Source organism: Anolis carolinensis, chromosome 3 (assembly GCF_035594765.1).
Source record: "Anolis carolinensis isolate JA03-04 chromosome 3, rAnoCar3.1.pri, whole genome shotgun sequence".
Taxonomy (NCBI): Eukaryota; Metazoa; Chordata; class Lepidosauria; order Squamata; family Dactyloidae; genus Anolis; species Anolis carolinensis.
The window spans coordinates 107,798,253-107,820,985 of record NC_085843.1 but is presented as its reverse complement, the minus strand read 5'-3'; the positions used below and the strand labels follow the sequence as shown (position 1 = coordinate 107,820,985).

The window sequence follows — 22,733 nt, the reverse complement described above, 5'->3', positions numbered from 1 at the left end:
AAAACCACTCTTAAGAATTAAAACATTTAAACTAATGTTTAGTAAGAATTAAACAGAATTCAAGTGATGATTAAGACCCGCAAAACCCCTATACAGCTTGGGCTCATATTTTATTTGAGCTTGCCCAGTTTTAAGATTAGCCCTATCAAGGCCACAGGCATAGCTGATGATGATACAGATAAGCACAGGCATGGGCAAACTTCAGCCCTCCAGGTGTTTTGGATTTTAATTTCAATTTCTAACAGGCTGTTAGGAATTGTGGGAGTTGGAGTCCAAAACACCTGGAGCACTGAAGTTCACCCATGCCTGGGAAAGAGCCTTCTCAGTACAATTGACCCACTGTATCCACAGATTTTGCATCAACAGATTGAGAATACGGTACTTTTTTAAATACCCAAAGCAAAACTGAATTTTCTATTCTATATATGAGGCACCATTTTACAACTCCACTGTAAATAATGGGAATTGTGCATTCATGGATTTTGGTATCCACAGGGGGTCCTGGAACCAAACTCCAGTGGTTAACAAGGATGCTGTATAGTTGTTCCCAAGTTGTGGAAATATGCTCAAAGACACACACACACCAGAAAGGGGAGGGGAGTGTCTCAGCCGGTTTCTTCCTTGTTCTCTTTCTGCTGGCAGACAAAGATCTTTTTATATTTAGACAGGCCTTTGGCTCCTGACAAGTTGTGACAGAAGTGTCTTTTTATAGTGGGTTCAGTACTTGATCACCCTTACTATACTTTAAATTATTTTAAATGAGTGTTTTTGTATGATTACTTATTTATTGTTTTTAAAACCACTTATCATTAGATACCTTAGGTCCATGCAGAAGATAAAAGAAGATATAAACTGAAGAAAGCCTTTTTGAAATGTTTAGTGATTTAAGTAACCTTTAAGATTTTATTCCCACTTAGAAACCATTCACATTTTGACACACATAGGCATGCAGATAAATGCAGTTATTGTTTGTCTTTTTGGTATGTTTCCCCCCTAATCCACTTCTCATTAAAATACCTAAATAAGGGAGCATAATTCTTGTTTATTTAAATATTTTCTTTCTATAAGGAATTTAATTGCACTTGTATAAGCTCAAATCTGAAATCCTGTTGCTAGTCTCCCAACCTGAGGCTTCATGACACTTCATTTCAGCTCATACCATAATTTAGTGAATTGAGGAAAAAATGTGGGTGTTTCTGGAGAAAAATGTGGATGTAATAGCAAAGGTCTGAAACGAACATCCGTGCAACCATTCAACTACCAAAATTTCACCTGAATAAAAAGACCTTTAGAAAGATTTCAGGGCCATTTTTAAACTCAAGAATCTCTTTTGGTGGCTTAATTTGTTACAAGAAAAATATTGAGATTATGTCATTTCCATGGGCTTCCAAAAATAAATGGGTCCTTGCATCAAGACCTAAGAACTAGATTCACATCATAAAGCAACACCATCTTACCAATGTGATACAGCAAGATAATTTAGAAGACAAAATCAACCCATCACATTTTATTAATAACTAGCTGTGCCCAGCCACGCGTTGCTGTGGCGAAGTATGGTGGCATGGGAAATAAAGTATTGAGGAATTGGTGGTAGTTAAGGTAAAGGGTAAAGGTTTTCCCCTGACGTTAAGTCCAGTCATGTCTGACTCTGGGGGTTGGTGCTCATCTCCACTTCTAAGCCGAAGAGCCAGCGTTGTCCGTAGACTCCTCCAAGGTCATGTGGCATGACTGCATGGAGCGCCGTTACCTTCCTGCCAGAGCAGTACCTATTCATCTACTCTCATTTGCATGTTTTTGAACTTTAGGGTTGGCAGAAGCTAGGACTAACAGTGGGGGCTCTCTCCACTCCCCCAATTCAAACTTGCGACCTTTCAGTCCAGAAGTTCAGCAGCTTAGCGCTTTAACATGCTGCGCCATCAGGGGATAATATTTCCTAAAGCTTGTGAATATACAATATTTCTGATTGTTTCTTTTTGTCTGTTGGAGGCAAGTATGAATGCTGCAATTAGGCAAAATGATTAGCATGTAATGGCCTTGCAGCTTTAAAGCCTAGCTGCTTCCTCCCTGAGTGAATTCTTTTGTTCGGCGGTGTTAGCTGGCCCTGATTGTTTCCTGTCTGGAATTCCCTTGTTATTAGAGTGGTGTTGTTTGCGATATTTATGTGCTTCTACTGTCTGTGGCCCTCAGAAAACAGGATTTGCCAGACTTTGGTGATGGGAATACTTTCTTGGTAAGTGTTAGCTGGCCCTGATTGTTTTCTTTGTGTCCTGGTTTTAGAGATTATATTGTTCTGTATTATTCTACCACAGTAATTATTTCATATTACAGTAGAATCTCAGTTATCCAACATTCGCTTATCCAATCTTCTGGATTATCCAACACAGTCTGCCTTTCAGTAGTCAATGTTTTTGTAGTCAGTGTTGTGATATTTTGGTGGTAAATTTGTAAATATAGTAATTAGAACATAGCATTACTGCGCATGGAACTACTTTTTCTGTCAAATGTGTTGTATAACATGATGTTTTGGTGCTTAATTTGTATAATGATGACTTAATTTGATGTTTAATCAGCTTTTCCTGAATCCCTTCTTATTATTCAACATATTCACTTATCCAACGTTCTGCTGGCCTGTTTATGTTAGATAAGTGAGACTCTACTGTATATTGATAATCTTATATTATCTGTTTAGAACTGGATTATATGAGGCCCCTTCTACACATGTGGATAAAATGCACACTGAAGTGGATTATATGGCAGTGTGGAGTCAAGATAATCCAGTTCAAAGCAGGTAATATAAGATTCTAAATGGGTTAAATAGCTGTGTGGAAGGGCCTTGAGTCTACACTGCCATATAATCCAGTTAAAATCTGATAATCTGTGGAAGAGGCCTAAGTGAGGCCTAACTGTGCCTGTCCCCTGGGCTGAGTAGGTTGCTAGGAGACCAAGTGGGCGTAGCTTAGCCTTCTAACGAGCAGCAATTGGATAAAAAACTATTATTCCTCTCCCTGTAATTAGGACTTTATTTTTCTTTTCTTTTTGTTGTATCAACCTAGAGCCGTGGATGATGGGTTGTGTTGTCAAATTTTGAGGTTGGAGGGCCTGTAGTTTTTTTGTTTTGTCCGCTGCCCTGATGCCATCACTCTTTTATATATATATATAGACTAGCTGTGCCTGGCCACACGTTGCTGTAGCGTTGTCTGGTGGTGGTGGTGAGAAATTGTTGAGGTAGCGGTGGTATTGAATGTCTGTTGTATGGTTGTCTTTATGTTCAGTATGCCCACTGAAGTGGATTATATGGCAGTGTGGAGTCAAGATAATCCAGTTCAAAGCAGATAATATAAGATTCTAAATGGGTTATATAGCTATGTGGAAGGGCCTTGAGTCTACACTGCCATATAATCCAGTTAAAATCTGATAATCTGTGGAAGAGGCCTAAGTGAGGCCTAACTGCCTGTCCCCTGGGCTGAATAGGTTGCTAGGAGACCAAGTGGGTGGAGCTTAGCCTTCTAACTGGCAGCAATTGGATAAAAACAATTATTCCTCTCCCTGTAATTAGGACTTTATTTTTCTTTTCTTTTTGTTGTATCAACCTAGAGCCGTGAATGATGGGTTGTGTTGTCAAATTTCGAGGTTGGGGACCTGTAGTTTTGTTGTTTTGTCCGCTGCCCTGATGCCATCACTCTTTTATATATATAGATTGGAAACCAAATGCTTCTGATTTTACAAATATATTTAATATTATGTTTTCAATTTTTTGTATGAACCAGTAAACAAAAAATAGTTAATTAGATAAATATAGTTCACATTTTAATGCACCAGAAATTCCAAACAACACATTAATTGCAAATTGTACTAAATGTTTGTGAGAAGGAAAGTCTGATCTCACTAAACAAGCAGGTGTATACAACACAAAGAAAATAGTCTTTGTAGACAAGGATGAAATAAGTCATGGGGAAACAGCTGTGAGATGCTATTGTAATGTCAGATGAGAGCAGCCACTTCTCCCCTGAAACAATAGTTGAAATCGGTTGCATGGATAACAACACAAAGAATCAGAGGAACAAGGAGGCGCTCAACATTTTTAACATATGGGTGACAAAGAACAAGCATAACACAAAAGAGATTCCTCCTATGCTTAGGGAAGCCTGATTTCTCCAACATTGATGAACAATGACAAACTCAAATATTGTTGGCTTTCTGCAATTCAAGAGTACATATTCCAACAAGTTAAATTCTAAATCCGGTTTTACCTTCTTAGTTATTCCCAAACGATCTGAAGTTTTTGAATAAATGCACCAAGGTTAACCATGTTCTTGATTGTCAACAAACGCCATGTAGGGTTTGAAAGAAAGAAAGAGTTGCTTCTCTTCAAGGTTTATAGCCATTTCCTAATTTTTGAATTTCTTAGGAGGTTTTGTTTGATTTGTTGTCGAAGGCTTTCATGGCCGGGATCACAGGGTTGTTGTATGTCTTTCGGGCTGTGTGGCCATGTTCCAGAAGCATTCTCTCCTGACGTTTCGCCCACATCTATGGCAGGCATCCTCAGAGGTTGTGAGGTATGGAGAAAATACCTCCATACCTCACAACCTCTGAGGATGCCTGCCATAGATGTGGGCGAAACGTCAGGAGAGAATGCTTCTGGAACATGGCCACACAGCCCGAAAGACATACAACAACCCTGTTTTGTTTGATTGTTTTCAATTGGAAATAACAGCAAGCTTTTTTTAGGTTACAGAAATTGCACATATTTTTAATTTAGTTTGCAAAAAATGAAATGTATCAGCTTTTCAAATAAAATGTTCTGCTTCATGTAGGAATATGGGATATTTGTATCTCCCTGAAACACAGAATTCCTGTGTGGTCAAAAAAATACCTAAGAAGTCTGTGCATTTTTGTGATGTTGTGGGTTTAAAAGCACAGCAATGAAAAAGTACAGTACCCACTTTCTGAGCATGTCTGTATCTCTGCAGCCATTCAACTACCAAAATCTTACCTGAATAAAAAGACCTTTTCTTGTAGGTCAAACTGTTATGTCTCTTGCTATACGAGAGTTGTGCTAGTGTCATGTGTTGCCTGATGGTTCATGCTTGTGAAATCAGTGTAATATTTATTTTACAATACTTTTCTGATCTAACTTTATAAACAACATGTTGTTGTTGTTGTTTGCCTTCAAATGATTTCCAACTTATGGCAAACCTAATGGGGGTTTCTGGGATTTGTTGAAAGGGTTTGCCTCTCCATTCCTCTAAACCTGAGTGTGTGGCTTAACCAAAGTATCACTGTGGGTTTCCATGGCCAAGCAGGGATTTGAGACCTAGTCTCCAGAGTCATCGTCCAATACTCAAATGTACACCACTTGGGATCTAACAACCCCATCACATTGCCTTTTACACAATTTCTGAGTCCCTTGGCATGCAAGTGCCAACAGGCCCCATCACGTTAGCCCCCTTTCATCAGCAACCTGTTGGAAACCATCTGCATAAGGGGCTCAGAAAGTAAGTTATTGAACACAGAATTGAAATCATGTTTTTTACCTCAGGTCGATTCAAAGGTGCAGCTTCTTTTGTGTAATCTTATACCCCATATGCATCCCATCAGATTTGCTCTGACGTCTCCTTGGGAGCATGTTTAGGGGTGAATTCTGCTGACACTGGAATTCTTCATGACAAAAGCAGATGCCATTTCGCTTTCTATAGTTGCCATGGAAAGATTTCCAGAAAGGCTATTTACTAATTAAAGATTTACTTTTATTTATTTTGAAATTTTAAAATACTGATTTTGTGCTATTTTGGGAATCCCTAGTACTGTGCAGATACAAGACCTTCCAAAATCTTATCATATTGCTACTTTGAGACTTCCAGGCTATGTAACTGCACAATATTTACCAAATAATTTCTTTAAAAAAAAAGTCAGTGACATCAGGGAGGTTGAACAGATTAGGAGGAGCAACTCATCTGTGATGTGATGAGTCAAGGGGCACTATTTCGAGATGTTAGAAACCAGTGTGATGGGGTTTGTATGCATCCTGCGCATATAGTATGCATGCAGATTGACCATTTCTCAATGTGAAGGTCCTTCATCATCTCTTACCATTGTAATATTTTACATTGTTCCCCCCTGGCGGGGCCTCCTGCTGCCGGCACATGGCCTCCCACCCACCACTTAGACTGCTTTTCCTGCATGGCAGAAACAGGTTGAACTAGGTGGCCCCTGGATTTGCTCCTATTACATTATTATTATTATTATTATTATTATTATTATTATTATTATTATTATTATTATTATTATTTCAAAGGCTGGATGGTCATCTGTTGGGAGTGCTTTGATTTGTGCTTTTACTGCATGGCAGAAATAGGTTCTACTAGGTGGCCCCTGGGGTTGCTGCTGCTATTATTATTATTATTATTATTATTATTATTATTATTATTATTATTATTATTATTATTGCAAAGGCTGGATGGCCCCTGGGATCTTTCACTGAAATATAGTTATGTTTATGTTGGTAAAAATTATTCTTCATTTTAAATACTGTATTTTTTTCCTTCTGTAGTGGCCCCCCAGCTCTGGAACTCTCTTCCTGGAGAGATCAGATTGACACCCACCTTGTCCACATTCCGCAAAGATCTAAAAACGTGAATGTTCCGTTGTACTTCAATTAAACAGTCATAGGAAATTTGGCCCCAACTACAACCACCATCAGTCCTTGCACTTTAATTGACATTGTTCCTTCAGTTCTAATTTATTATTCTTATTCATTTTGTCCTCCAGTCCTATTTTGGAAGTATATTGCACTACTCCCCCCCCCCCATATTTCAGTGCTCATTACAGGATAGACTGTTGGTTGAGGATGTTGTTTCATGTTATGTTATTGTGTTTTGTAATGTTATTGATTTTATCGAGTTATGTTTTAATCTATTGTTGGTTTTGATTGTTGTTGAATTGGGCGTGTTCTCCATGTAAGCCGCCCCGAGTCTCTCCGTGGAGATGGAGGCAGGATATAAAAATAAAGCTGGATGGCCATCTGTCGGGGGTGCTTTGAATGCGATTTCCTGCTTCTCGGCAGGGGGCTGGACTGGATGGCCCATGAGGTCTCTTCCAATGCTATGATTCTATTATTATTCTTCTGCACTACAAATAAGGTATGTGCAGTGTATATATGAATTTGTTCATGTTTTTTCAATTAGTTCATACAAACATTCTCCATCCATCTGTCACTGGTTTGGCCCATCTGTAAAATTTTAAAATGCAACGTGGTCCCTGTGTCCAAAAGTTTGCAAAAACTTCTTGGAGCTCCATGAGAAACTATTCCTTCAAAAAGGGCTCCACGGCTTTAAACATTTGAGAACCTTTGCATTAGAGTGAAGATTATGGTGTAAAAGAAGCCAGACTGTGTTGTCTGATGTGTCAATGCAAGTGTAGGAGACTGTCAACATAAAATTGCTTCTAAACCATATTAAAGTGCAGGACGGACTACATGCAACCCACATACTGTATGTGGACCCCAGGGTCATTTTGGTTGCCTCTCGGGCTTTCTCCAGTATTCAAAACTTTGCCCCAAAATGCCTTCTAGAGAATATAGGAGTTATTTGACCACTTCAGGTAACAGAAGGTTACTTCCATTCACATGCTGTTATTTTTAAAAAGGCCTCTAAAACGACCCAGGAGGCTTAAGAACATGTTGAAAATATTCCCCATGCTCCTGCCCCTAGAAGGCAATGGGGGTAACTGGAGGCAAAATGCATTATGAGTTTTGTTTTGCCAAGGATTTGCAATGGGAGAGTGGCCCTCCAAGATCTCCTGAGGGGCTAATGCAGCTTACTAGCTTCTCACAGTTACCTACAGTCATCCAGCAAAATTCAGGAACCCAATAACCCAGAACTTTAGAAGAGAACATACAAAAATGTCTGCTGCAAATTTTAATATTGTCCTAGTTACAGAATAATAAAGTAGCATTGAAAGAAGTTCAATTGAAAGAAGTTCAATATACTGTAACCAACTGTGTATTTTTTTTCTAACCATAACTCCCATTGGTTCTTTTTATCCTCTTAGAATTCCAATTATCACCAATGAATATTTACCCCCTGTTGTTCAGTTAATCAAGTCTGAAATGGAAAATTTTGACTTATTTTGAATCAGAGTTTACTGGGACACAGCCTAGAAGCTATGAAATGAGAAACAAGAGAAGGTTTATTAAAAGGTTCAGAAATCCTTTGTACTCGGCACACAACACATCCTGAGAGTCAGCAGGATTACCAATGAAATTCAAAACAAGACATTTTTGTCTTTTTGAAAAAGAATCAAATATATCACATAATATTGGATAGCTGCTGATAACATGATTGGAAACTGCTGGGAGTACTTGACCCTCAAAGGCAAGGCAATAATTTCACTTTTATACTGGACAGTCAAGTGAAGAAGCATTCTAATTAAGCCCACTGTGTGCAGAAATGAAACATGAGTCAAGATTTGAGTTCATGTGGAAGTGGACATTTATTAAAAAGTGAATAGAAGTCTGAAATAAACTATAATAGGTGTGTGGTGAAGGCTCCTTCTTTGGAAGCTTTTAAACAGAGGCTGGATGACCACCATATGATGTTCCTGATTCTTGGCAGGGGATTGGACTGGATGGCCCACAAGGTCTCTTCCAACTCTATGATTCTATGATACAACCATAAAAGATTGCTTAGGAAGGACACTGAATTACTAACTGAACCAGAGATAGAAAGATCCAGGGAAAATACATTTACAATATTGGAAAATACTGAAAAACACTTATTTCCAGTAGGAATTTTCCTTAGAATTACATTTTTCCCACTGAAGAAGTGTCCTATGAAATATTATGTCTTTCTGAATGAGAGGGTTGCAATTGAGGCATTTGTTGTACAATCACTCTGTCTAATTCACTGAATTCTACCAAGGACTTCAGATGATATAAGATGCATCTGGCCAAGCTGTCCAATGGCATTAGAGGAAGAAATAATGAGGACTTTGTTAGAAAATGGAGGCTTGCATTTGAATATTTAGAAAGGAAGACAAAGGTAGACTTTAAAACAGCAGCAAGGGGAAGCTATAATATAAAGATAAGGGTAGGTTTTAATGAGATATTAGTTTCACATTAAATGGTGTCAGAAGTCATGGGTGGTCATTCACAGGTGGAGAAGGGGGTGGGTTTGGTAGACAGATGTATCTGTATTATGTGTACCTGATGTAGTCTTTGTTTTTTACATTCTGTATACCACCTTTACACAATATATATATATACGGTGCATCTATTCTAGACCGTAGGATTAATGCAGTCTGGCACCATTTTAACTGCCATTGTTCAACACTGTGGACTCATGTGAGTTGTAGTTTGGTGAAGCATCGGCACTCGATCACAGATAAAGTGAAAGACTTTATAAACCACAGAGAACATACCAGCTCCACCACCTCAAAGCCCACTGCTCTCTTCACACTGATAAATTTTAAAATAACCTTTTATGCTATGGGGTATTAAAATTCAAAATAGAAGACTGAATAGAAATTGAAATATTCACAAAATGCATTTTTTATGGAACACTTTGATCTTCGTTTCCATTATTCAGAGTTTAAGTTAGCTGTACCATACCTTTGGTGATTCACTTCTCTTGTACTAAAGCAAAGTGAAGCTGAAATCTGACTTTCAGAATATCAAAATCAGGCTCATATCAGAGTGACTGAACACAAACCTAATACAAACTAGACATCCCTTTATCCAGAATTCTGAATTCCAAAATAATTGTCCACATTGGTGCCTGAGATAGTAACAGCTTAGCTTTCTCATGGTTCAATGTACACAAACTGTTTCACAAATGTATAAAACATATTATGTAGTTTCCTTACTATAAGGTGCATATGAAGCATAAATTTCATGCTGAGATTTGGATCCCATATCAACGTGATCTCATTAATTATACAGGTATTCCAAAATCTTATGCATAGGTCATTATCAGAATCCATCATTTTGGCTCCAAAATGTATGTAAATTGGAACAGGTACATTTTTTAAATGTAACTCCAGCCCATTTTTTTTAGTTTGAGATAGTATATGAAAGGGTTCAATCCCTGTAATATTTCTTTTGCTGTCTGTCTGTTCAGAAGATTTCACCTCACTTTCTGTCCCTGTGACAATTGGATTTTGAAACGTTAGGGTTGTCGTGGGAACAAGGATTGATGGTAAAGCATCAGTGGAGACACCTTTTCCCCATGGTTAACTCTTATAGGAGTGAATTTCCATTCCTAGGGATAGATTTCCTATCACTTCCTGTTGTCCCACCCCCCATTTGTAACTAGAGTGTTGTATGTTTGTAATTCAGAGACTGCTTTTATATGGGAAGTGAACAGTAGGATATGAAGAATACTGCACTACAGATCGATTCAAGCAAAGAAGCCACAGCCCTGAGTTTGCATGACCTGCGTAAGATTGCTAATGACCTGAGCTATTCAAGATCTTTCAGTCCAAGGGTCTTCTTAAAGTAGTGGAAAGTTGCAAGTTTCAAAACAGATTCTTTTCAAACCATTTCAATAATTCCATGGTTAGCTCAAAACTTGTCAGTAATTTTTTTAAAAAGGATACCTATGCCCATTACATGTATCTCCTGCAGCATCTATCACCGATTGCTGCCCAACAATAATCAACACTTGGAATAACGTTCTGATCCCCCTTTAACACGAACCATATTTAATTAGGCAAGAAAATATGCTGAAAACATTTGAGAAAATAAAACCAGCACAGACCCTATATATTATTTAATGCAGTTTCAAACCAATTTATTCTCCATATTTTTGAATCCTTTAACTTTTCACTAGCACTGAAGCATTAAGATCTGTATCATACAGCAAGCTTTCCTATTCACACCATTTTGTTGCATTCTTTTATAAAAGTGCTGCAAATCAGAGATGAATAACCTCAGTCTCTGGAGTTGTATCTAACGTTTTGGGTTCCTCTAGATAACAGGCCCCTTCCTCATGATAGTCTTGTTTGTGGGTTTCTCAGCTTAGTGAGGACTTTGCACTCTCTCTTAAAACAGAAGAAAGAACATTGCATACTGCAGTAAAACAGCAGCTTGTGATATGAGGTTATCAGTAAAGCTTTGGCCTAGATTAAGCCTTGCAGAATCAATAGGATTTATGTAAGTGTTGACTACTCAATCAGGAATTGATTCAGTGGGCATTACCTTGTTGGAACTATTAAATGGATTTAAGCTTTGGTATCTAGCAGATGTGGACAAAGTATGACCGCCAAACTGCATGTAGCCTCCCTAAATAATTTTTGTGGCTTCCAAGAAAGGAAATAGAGAGGGGGGGGGGAATCAAAGAGTCTTTTTACCCCAAATGCTCTTCACCAGGTCTGCACAACCTGTGATCCTCCAGGTGTTTTGGACTTCAGCTCCCAGAATTTGACAACCTGGCCAAGGCTTCTGGGAGTCCCAGACACATGGGGGCCACAAGTTGAGCAGGCCTGAACTACATCCTCATGGTGTTACTTTAAGCAGTAAACCAGATTGGAGCTGGTCTCTGGGACATTTCACACAGCCATATAACGTAGAATATCACAGCAGAAAATCCCACGATATCTGCTTTGAACTGGGTTATCGGAATCCACACTGTCATATATTTCAGTTCAAAGCAGAACATTTGGGATTTTATTCAGCTGTGTAGAAGGGACCTCTGACTCAGGGGCTGCTGCTTTTGGTCTCTGGAAGGACACAACTGTAGCTAACAGACACAAACCTGGTGCCAATTCTTGTTAGTCTATCAAAATAGATAGGTTAGAGGCACTGTTATTTGGAATGTGTGCAAGACAGGGGAGGCAAAACAAACAAATGGCAAAAATACACCGCACAATCCAAGAAGGCACAGGAAGGCATTTAGAAAATATGTTGTTTTGCCTGGTGTGGCCTTGCAAGGTTTTGAGTTGTGGGGCAATGCAGCTCTTGATAGCTGCTCACCTTTGTGGTATCTAACCTGAAATATATTAGCATCATTACTACTATACAACACAACCTTGCACTAAGTGATGAGTTTCTTCGACTCTTTCTTGGAGAACAGTATAATATCTAGTCTGTATGTCCATTTTGAATAGTACAATAGTTAGAAATATCTTGTGTATCCCAGTGTACTGTAGAATCAGGAGAAGTCAGGAATGTGTTACTAAAAAAAATTTGAGACATAAGTTATGAACATAGTTTTTCTGGTTTATTAAATAACAGAGCAGACATATACATTAATTAGAAAAGGAGTTAAGATTTATAATGGCTTTACATTACAAAAACATGTCATTTTGAACATTTGCAATTTTTATTTTGGATACCAAAAATTTTAAAACACTGGCCGTGCTTTGGAATGGCATCAAAGTGGAGCTCATTCAAGGGTATGTTGCTTTTATAGCAGATAATTTTAGGAGCTTTGGATTCTAATTCGGTGATCAATGTATCTCACATTTATACATGCCTGAAGATTATTCTGATGCCTTGTATGTACATGTAATCTTCTATAACCCCTCTAACTCAAGGGTTTAAGGAGGAGAGGGTAAACTGTCATAGTTATATTAATGTTCCATCTTTTGTTGGCAAGTGTTTAAAGCTGTACTTCCATGCTTACACCCATTTTTATCTACCTGGTTTAGGCATGTGCGATCCAGGAAAAAAATGGTTCTAAACTCTCTTTGATAGTAGGGGGGCTCTGGCGCTTCGTTTCTAAAGTCATTTCTGAATTTTGAAGGCAAAATGTTCAAAACTTTCCAAAACTTCCGAATCTTTGTATGTAACTCGTTAATGGCAGATGCACATGTGCATGAAGGAAAACATTACTGTCAATGGGGAAACTTGAGGGGCTTCTCTCTTCCCCATTTTTGAGCTATCCTAATGCAACTTGCTACAGTGGTAGAACACATTTACCACGGTTAGCTCACCAAATCTAAGAACATTTGACTTATCCTCAGATTTTTGGCAAATTTTCAAAGTTTTTATAAAAAGACATTTTTTAATAATAACAAAAATCTGTTCCTGGTTTGAAAGTGTTATTTCCTGTTTCATTGGGTTGTCTTTACTTTGAAAGTCGTTGTTCTACTTTGTTTTTGTGGCTGAAACTTTGTTAAATTGGTGGAGAGCGACTCAACAAACCATAATGTGCTATTTTTATAGGACGATGTCCCTTGCACAAAGACAAAGTTTTGGCAGTGTAATAAAGTTTCCCCCTGTATTTATGACAGAACCAATTAGGAAATTAGATTTATCAACCAGGAACAGAAATCATAGCACACCATCAAATCACTCCTGACAGATGGCCATCAGGAAATCTGTTCCTGGTTTGAAAGGGTTATTTCCTCTTTCATTGGGATTTCTGGGGCTCAGAGTGTGTGACTTGCCCAAGATCACCTAGTGGATTTCCATGGCTGAGTAGGGAATCAAGCCACAATCATAGTCCAACTCTCAAACCAGTACACTACACTGTGCTGTCTCAAAACGGCCCCAGTACTAGCCGGGAGGGAAAACTCTCTTCCAGCACCAGGCTTGGTTTCTATGGGGCTGTTAAGCCCATTGCTAGCCAGGAAAGAAAACGCTCAGGGCTTGGTTTCTTTCTATGGAGCTGTTATTAAGCCTGTTGCTTAATAAACGCTCTTCCCTTTTTTTTAAGACTCTACTGTATTATAATAATCAGCACTGATTGGGCAAGGAGGCAAGCCCAGGCTAGGCTGCTCCTCCCTGCAAACAAAGTTTGGTTGAATTAAAAACACTTTCTCATATATCCGAAGGTATTCTGATGCCATCAAACAAATGGGCTTCAATACTTCGAATTGGAAGGTTAATTCTGAAGCGCCAAACCACCTCAGAACTCCATTCGGAACCCAAAATAGATACAATTTTATTCCGATTTATGCCGATTCCAAGGAATTTGCCCATGCCTAACCTGGTTATCTCAATATTCTAGTATCGCTTTGTATAATCACATTTCAATTACCTTATGGCCTGCTTATCACAAGAAGCCTGGAATTTAGAGCACACATCAAGATGGTGAAATGGCATTCCAGGGACTGAAATGGAACAAACAGATCAGACTCTGAAAGAATCAAAAAGAAACTTCGAAAAGGGTTATGAGCTGACAAGAAAAGGCAAAACAAAACTAGCCCTGTAATTAGAAATGAGCCAGTAGTCTATTTAAAACTTTAGGAATACAACTTTGGAGAACCCATGCTTAATGGAAGAATGTACACTTTGCATGTAGAAGTTCTCAGGTTCAATGATTTGCTACATCCAATTAAATAATTTCAAACAGCTGTGCTGCACCTGAGTTTTCTTCTGACTAAAAGGCGCTTTTCAGTGAAGACAATTTATGTAATGATCGGTTGGGTAAAACAGTTTCCTCCCTCTTGTGGAAACCTTGGGCCAGTCGTAAATTGTTGGGAAAAGCAAACATACAACTCAGCCATCAGTCCAACAAACATTACTCCCTCTGCCAGAAATTGGATATAATAAACATATGGTCTGCAGTCTGTTTCTTATTGCAGGTAGGAAATATTATGATAATAAGCAGAAGTTGATGGGTTTTGCTGCAGTATAATAAATATACTTTACAACAGTATACTGTATTATATTTGTGCTTGAGGTGCATGGATTTAAAATTCAGTAAGCTGCAGCTTTAGACAAGTGAGATTGAACATTACTATAGCAAGACTCCCATATAACATAGAGATATGTTCTCCACCAGACCAAGTTACCTCAAACTGTGATATGATCAATTCCATAGTTGCTCTGAGGACCTAGAAATTCTGAAAGATGTATCCTCTGTAGGAATTTGCTAGGTCCTCCAGGGCAACTTTATAGTAAACTCCAGGAGAAGCATACCATTGAATCACCTGAAGGACCTAGTGAATTCCTAGAAAGACCAGACTTAAGTCAAACTGTGGGTACAAGTTCTGTGTTTCTGGGACTCACTGTATATCATTATGCACTCTCTTCAGCTACGTAAGATTGTACAAGCTGAGAATCACAAGATGCAAAGAATAGAGAAAATTAAATGGCATATTACATTGGAATTTGCAAGTCTTGCATACCTATGCCCAATGGTACTTAGACTGCATGCCACTCCAGAAGTTTGGCCCCATCGTGTTTATGGTAACTTCTTGTTAGTTTTTCTCAAACCACTTCTTTCCTTTTCTTTGACCTCTGAGATCTCATCTGCTTTCACACTTTTTCTATCCCCTTGCTTGTCCGCCATGAAAAGTGTGGGTGAGATGCTTCAACTCTGGCACCATGTAATATGCACCCTTTCTTTGATCATCGTTCTCAGCTAGATAGTTGGGGGGGGGGGTGTCCGCCTAGTGCATTAGATGTTGCTTGAGAGATCCACTATTATTTTTTATATTATCAAATGTCTCAACAATAGTTACTAAAAAACACACAAAAATATTAAATCATTTAACAGAAGCATAACCTTTTCATTGGATTTATCCATCTATATTTAAGAAGGTCTACAATGTGAGGACATATTCAAGCAGATGCTGCCAGGAAGTTCAATTGACCTCTGTTACATATGATTGTTGCATGAGAACATATGTGGCCACAAGAGCAAAGCAAATAACAGTAGATGCCTCTGTAGAACAGTTTTAAAAGAAGTGCCTTAAATCTACTCTGACAGGAGGACATTTCAGAATGGAAGGAAGTTCAGTAAGGAGAACATAGAGTATATCCACATCACAGTTCTAGCTGTTTTATTTAACTATCAAATTTCCATCCTAAGGTATTCTTGGTTTTTCAGGTTGGGATGTATGTGTGTATGATTGATTGTGCTTTCAAGTTGTCTGGCAGCCTATGGTGACCCCAAAAATTTCATAAATTGTTTCCTTAGACAAAGAATACTCAGATAGGTTTTTCAATTTATCTTCTGAAATATAGCCTAACGCATCTGATAATATTCATTGATAGTCTCCCAATCAAGTTGACCCTTAGCTTCCAAAATCAGAAAGGATCTGGTGCCTTTCGGGCATTTAGGCAGTTTTCTGTTTGTTGAGGTACTTAAGAATTATTTGCTAGAAATCCCTATAGCATCCCCCCCTTTGAGCTGTAACACTAGAGCTTCCAAACATAGAATTCCTGCTACCACAGCAAAGAAATCCCAAATTTTATAGGATGGAGGCATGGCAGTTAAAGTAGTATGAAACTGAGGCAGGCATCCAATGTGGATGTCTCCAATCTATATATATACATTAATTTACACATGAATACATCTATGTGCACATTAACTATTTATCACAGTTCCTCTATTCTCCTTTCTACCTAAATTAGCCATCTTCTCTTTGGCAACCAGAAGGCTTTGGGAAACTCTCTAATAATTGGTCTTGAGAATCTTGTCAATACAGAGTAAACAATTAACAATAGGAACATGTGTCTCATTTAACCAAACTCCAAAAAAAAAACTATATTCTACCCATAAGCATTTGTGGGCCTCTCTGTGTCTTCCGCTATAATTGTGAAGTATGCTTCAGCCCATGTATAGTCAAAATATAGGATTCACTACTATCCATGACATTTCAAGTATTCACTAGGGGTTTTGGAATGTATCTACCTGCAGATATGAGAATTGTACTATACAATTTAGGCCCCTTCTATACTGTCATGTAATCCAGATTGTCAAAGCAAATAATCCTCATTATCTATATTGAACTGCATTATATGAGTCTACACTGCCATATAATCCAGTTCAAAGCAGATAATCTGGATTTTATATGGCAGTGTAGAAGGGGCCTTAGAGGTTTCTTGGAGATGAAATTCTCTCTTAGTGAGGGCAGAAATGGGGGCGCTCAATGAGTTGATGGCAGCAAAACAGCTTGAAAAGTGTGCTTTGCCTACTCTTGGCTACACCACACGTCACATAACATTATCACTATATGCCTTCCAAAAGACCATCTCTAGATAATATTGTGAAATCAAATCAGCACACATCATCTGATCCAAATCAGTCTAAACCTGTTAGGTAAACATACAAACGTACAAACATGAACAAATATAAAATGAGTATCACAAACATCTACCCACATTGCAGACATACCAGCTTCTTCCAAATAAGCCTAAATGTTTTGCCTGATTTTTAATCATAATAATAGAGATACAAAGGAATGTCTGTCTCATTAACTGCAAGTAGCCACTAGCTCAACTCTGGCACAATGTTAAACCATGCCTGTGAATCTGCCAAAGATAACCTCAGTCTCATGTCATTCTTCCTCTACAAATGAGCTAATAAAATAGAAAATTTCCATTTTCACTTTTAACTAAGCCACCATATGACTCTGAGAACTGTAGTTCCTTCTAATTTTGCTTGGGGAAAAAAGAATAGGAAATCAGACCTGATCCTGTTTTGTTCAAATCTGGACACAAGTTCCCTCAATTTAGACATTTAAAAGAAAATATTACTTAATAAAAAGAGGAACCTTTAGTACTTCCATTCAGTGGTGGAAGAAACAGAAAGAATATCTGGACGTTGGCCCCTTCTGGATCATTCTGACGATAAAACTGTGATATGACATTACATATAAATAAGGACAGTACTGTATTTCGAAATATAAGAAATTAACATAAAGGTCAAGTCCCCCCCCCCCCCCCCGAAAATATCCAAAGTTTCAGCAGGAATAGCTGTACATTAGTTGTGCATCTGTGAAGTCAGAAAAGACAGAAACAAAAAATATTTCCAAACTCTGAGAGGTGGCTGTCAGACTACCATCAATTCCCCTTAGCTATCTTTTTTTTTAAAAAAAAAATGGCTTCATTCCTAGCATACCATTTGGTTAAAAATATGAAAGTCTATTATCCATTGCCTGTTGCTTTTCTGTGCCTTCAAGTTGTTCCCAATCTGTAGCAACCCGAAGGTGAATCTATCATAGTGTTTTGTTGGCAGTATATCTTCTGTGGGGAGATGGGTGTCTGTGGCTTGCCCATGGTTATCCAGCTGGTTTCCATAGTTGAGCAGAGATTCAAACCCTGGCCTCCATAGTCCTTGTCCAACACTCAAACCAGAGAAAAACCAAATCTCCCACTGCCTATTAAGAGGGAAAAGAATTGCAGTCAAAAGACATTATAGTTGAAGTCTAACAAAAAGATATGAATGCTTAAGCCCACTGAAATCCGCCAGACTTAGCATAACAAGTTTTATATTTACTTGTGACAAATCCTATTTTGGGAATAGTAAATCACTTTTGGCTAAAAAGTAAGATGAAGAATAAAATGGTCATCCAATCCTAAAACTGAGCACTGGAGAACATATTACTGAATCTTCTTAAAATGCCTGAGTAGCCTCTCTGTATCATATGCACCAAATCATGATTTGCAATCCTGTACTGTGGCAACTAGCAGCACAACTCTGCTTAAGTAATTATTTGCAGGCATGTATCACAGTTGCTTTGCATGACCTGCTCTGACCAGAGTGCTGTAGGGAGAAAGCATATTCAAGTATGTTCACTGGGACTGTATTACATCCAACAGGGCTGGGCAGAAAAGAAATAAAAGCTACCAACATTGCCACTGACATATTACAAGGCACATGCTGTTATTAAGAAATTGATCTGATAAGGAAAATAACACATGAAGCAAGTAATTAAACTAGGCCCTTTATATAATAATGCTTGATGATCTGTCCTTTCGAAAGCTTTAAATATTTAAATATTTTGAAACCCTGTACCAAATAGGCTTTCCAAATGATTAAGATCATCAGTTTGCCCATTCAGGATGTTTAGTCATGCAATCTCCCTATAGCAAAATTAAAACTGAGCAATTGTTTTAAAAGTTGCTATTTTATTAATGCATCCTGTTCCTAAGTCAATGAAGACAGCTCACGTTTTAATGCATGCCTGAATCTGTGTTCTTGCCATCGTTATGTCTGTTTCTGCATTTTGGAGTAAAATATCACACTCCTGAGGTCAACAGCCACACTCACATGAACTCACAATACACACAAACAAACAAAGCTATGTTCCAACCGTTCAGTATTTACAGCATTTTTATCATAACAACTTGGGTGGTTTGAGTAATTTAAAACAAGCATCTTTTCAGGAGGACCATTAAGTATTCTATCTATATGAAGCCACTGTCTCTCATATTAACGAAAGCGCTGTTTACATTTGCTGTGTCACTTAAATTAATAATATGGTCCTGTTCCAAGCCCCATTCCCCCTCATCCTCTTCCTCAGGCTCAGCTTCTGACACACTTCGAGTATTCTCATACAAAAAGATTTGCTCGTCTACATGAGCTGGGGCTAACCGGTTTCTCTTTGCCCTGACAACATTAGCAGAAGAACAAAAAAGACGCTCAGGGAACACTCTCGTGGCCACAATGCACCAGTATTTCTGAAGAACCTTTGGCAAAACAGGAAATAAAGCATGTCTATCAGACCACCACTTGAGTGGATCTTCATTTAACCCAAGAACTTTCTGTGACTTGAAATTGCTCAATTCCTCAATAACTTGAGCATGCCATTCCTCTTGGTCTTCAACACCGCCTGTCTGGCAAAAGATTTCTGCAAGCATGTTATTAATGGTGCTGGTAGGAGGGGGAGTGACGCCAATTACAATTTTTTTCACTGGGGGTTCTTCAGTCACTGTAAAAAACTGCTCTTCGGTTTTCACTGTGTTCTCTTTTACTTTCTCCAGAAGACCTTTTGCTTCTTCCACCACTCTGTTTTCAACTTGCTGCCTCTCAAATGCTGAAAGAAAGGGCAGTTTCTTGTACCTTGGGTCCAAGAAAGTTGCAACATTAAGAAACATGTCTATCTCAGGTGTATGCTGGTATATGGTAGATAATTCTTTGGCTATTACTTCCTTTGCCATACTGATTTCTTTCAGGTCATTTTCCTTGATGTTTAATGTTGTATTTAGCAACATGTGAAGGAGAGGTTTCACCATACTTATTGTTGGGTACTTGGAAGAAGACATCATTTCAGTAACCTGCTTGAATGGTAGGAGCAAGTCCACCAGGCCTTCGACTGTATTCCACTCACTGGTTTCCAACATCAGATGGTGATTATTGCTGTCCTCCACAAGAACTGCAGCAATTACAAACTGTTGCTCTTTAAGTCGTTCCAGCATGGCAAGTGTGCTTCCCCACCAGGAAACACGGTCACTTACAAGCATGCAATGTGCAGTGTTATGTTGCTTCTGTTTCTCACCTAACATATACATGGCTACTGCAGACTGCTGGAAATATTCCACAAGTTTCCGACATCTGCACAAGACACCAGACAACTTGGGAAGCTGAAAAGCTTGCTGTATGCCCTTATTAAAAGTCTGTCCCAAGCAAGGCATCTGAACTGGAATGTCCAAAAGTGAGCAAGCTTTCACTATATCTTTCCCATAGTCTGTTGTTGCACCAAAAACCTTTGTATTGATTCCCCATTCAATGAAAACTTCATAAAGGACTCGAGTAATGGTTTCTCCAGTATTTTCCTCCGGCACTTCAAATGTTTTTAAACAACGGGAATTAACAGCCAGACAGCTGGCAGAGCCACAACTGAGAAAGTGTACTGTTAGTGTCACATAGGATCTATTCTGGTTTTCACTTCTCCACATATCCAGAGATATGCCACACCACAGGATATCAGTCAGTTCTTTTAACACAATGTCTTTAACAGCACTGTATTTCTCAGGAATTGCTTTTGTGCAGAAAAACTTTCTGCATGGAAGTTCATATCGGGGGTCAGCTATTCTTAAGAGATTCTTGAAGGTGGGCTCGTCAACAATAGAAGGGGGATACAACCCTTCACATATTAAACTAACCACCCCTGATGTTAGCTCCTGATGCTTTTTATTCTCATAACTGTGGCATGTCTTCATAATTAAGTTATCCTGAGCAACTTGCTGAGATGATTCTGGCTTTAGTTTTGAGAAAGCAGTTGCAAAGGCCTCTCTCATCTGCTCGGTGTTGCTTTTCACAAATTCACAGAACTCATCCGGATGATTTTTTTCAAGATGGTAAGACAAGTTGGATGTATTTCCCGAGTAGGCAATCTGTGCCATACAAATACGACAGTAGATTTTCTTCCACTGTAATATACATCCTTCTGCATTGGTATCAAAGCCAAAGTACTTCCAAACTTTACTTTTTGCTCTTGGGTGGGCCACTAACTTTAGGTCTGATGGGGAAACTTCCGAACTTTTATTCTCCATTGCTTCTTGGCCACTGTCCCAGTCTTTTGATTCTTCACTCATTAATGAGCACCTGATAAAAAGGCAGCAGATAAACACAAAATGAGAAAGCATAGGTCTAATCAACTATGTGAAATCAGCGCTCCTGTGAATAAACATAGCCTACCTTATTTATTGAAATATCTGAACATATCTGAAAATAGCCTCGTGCTTCCTTTAAAAATAAGGCACATAACCAGACTATATATGTATGCATAGGCAGTAGCAATTCAAAATGTAGACCAAAAAAACTTGCATGATACAGGTGGAATTAGAGCCAATAATTCAGTGTTTGCTTTCAGTTTGAACTTCAGATGGGCTCCTTCATACAAGAAGATGGTACCACTGAAGAGTGAAAAAATAACACAATGAAACTGTTCCATACACTTTGATCAGCTTTATCAGCTAACCAAAATTTGGAGTTATTGTAACCCTGTTCCTCTTAAGTTGGGTAGAGACCAAGGCCTGACTCTGAAAGCGATTTGGAAATCTCTGAAGTTCTACATGACATCAGATTTTTCCCATTCTTTGTCTCTCAATCCAAGTTGAGAAAGAATATTACTGGTTTGCCCATCTTGCACTTAGTTTCAAAAGAACTAAAAATTTGTTTTCCAAGGCAAAGAGTGCCTGCATAAACAACACTGGAGTTGTCTATGCAGTATGTCTATGCAAGGGAGCCTGACAGCAAGCTCCCTCCTTTCCTCCTTAGGCAACGCTGGGATGAGGGGCAAGGGAAGCTGGCCAGAAACCAAGGCTCCCCATTTGCGGCTGGAGAGGAGGGACGAAGGAGCCCATTGCTGGCTTCTTTTGCCAATCTCCTTCACCTTGGCCAAGGAGGAACATCTAGCTCCCACATTTCCCAGCTGGCCGCCTCTACCCCATTCATATCTACAAGTTGTTTGTAACCCAAGGACTGACTGTACTCTCAAAATAAAAAAGGGCCGACTTGGATAAAAGGTAGGAAGAGTTTACAGTAATAACAAGCTCTAGTGTGTCTTGGAACATGGTTAACTGAGATTATGCAAAGCAAGGAAAATAATAGATTTACATATTTGGTTTCATAAAAAATCAGATTGGGAAACTGCTGAAAATGTTAAGCCTTACAAACGTACTAATTACTTAAAGTAATCAACTTGAAACTTCTCTCTTTTTAAAAAAAAATGAAGGAAAAAGGGATATGTACTAAGGAGGTTTAGCTCCCCTATCTAGTCACCTAGTTATCCTAGTGTTTAATACTAGATCACACACTTGCAGCTAAAGACGAGGCCATTAATCTGCTCAACGTTTTCATGGGCAGTTGCAATTGCACTGCAACAATAGAGAAGTCAAGATATGAGACATGAAACATCTGATGCCCTTTTAAGCTTCCTTTTAAACAAGTTAATTAGCAGCAGCATAGCTGGCACTTCAGGAACCATAATCATTGGTGAAATATCCTTCCAGTATTCAGAGTTGTCTTTACTATGGAAAATAATCCAATTAACTGCTCAGGGCAAGAGAAAAATGATGCTATCATCCAAAAGGGACCACACCACAAAGACAATTC

The 22,733-nt window shown here is 38.6% G+C and overlaps 1 protein-coding gene across 2 annotated transcripts in view; it reads right to left on the bottom strand.

Moving 5' to 3' along the window:
- Positions 1–22,733, bottom strand: part of zbed1 (zinc finger BED-type containing 1) — a 222,304-nt gene that overhangs the window by 146,944 nt on the left and 52,627 nt on the right. Inside the window, exon 2 of one of the 2 annotated variants that reach the window (XM_062975319.1) lies at positions 19,216–21,221. In XM_062975319.1, the coding sequence (XP_062831389.1) occupies positions 19,216–21,211 (1,996 nt within the window). In that variant the 5' untranslated portion in view covers positions 21,212–21,221. Of the gene's footprint in view, positions 1–12,193; positions 21,222–22,733 lie in introns of those variants that run through there. The other variant, XM_062975318.1, reaches the window with a different exon arrangement.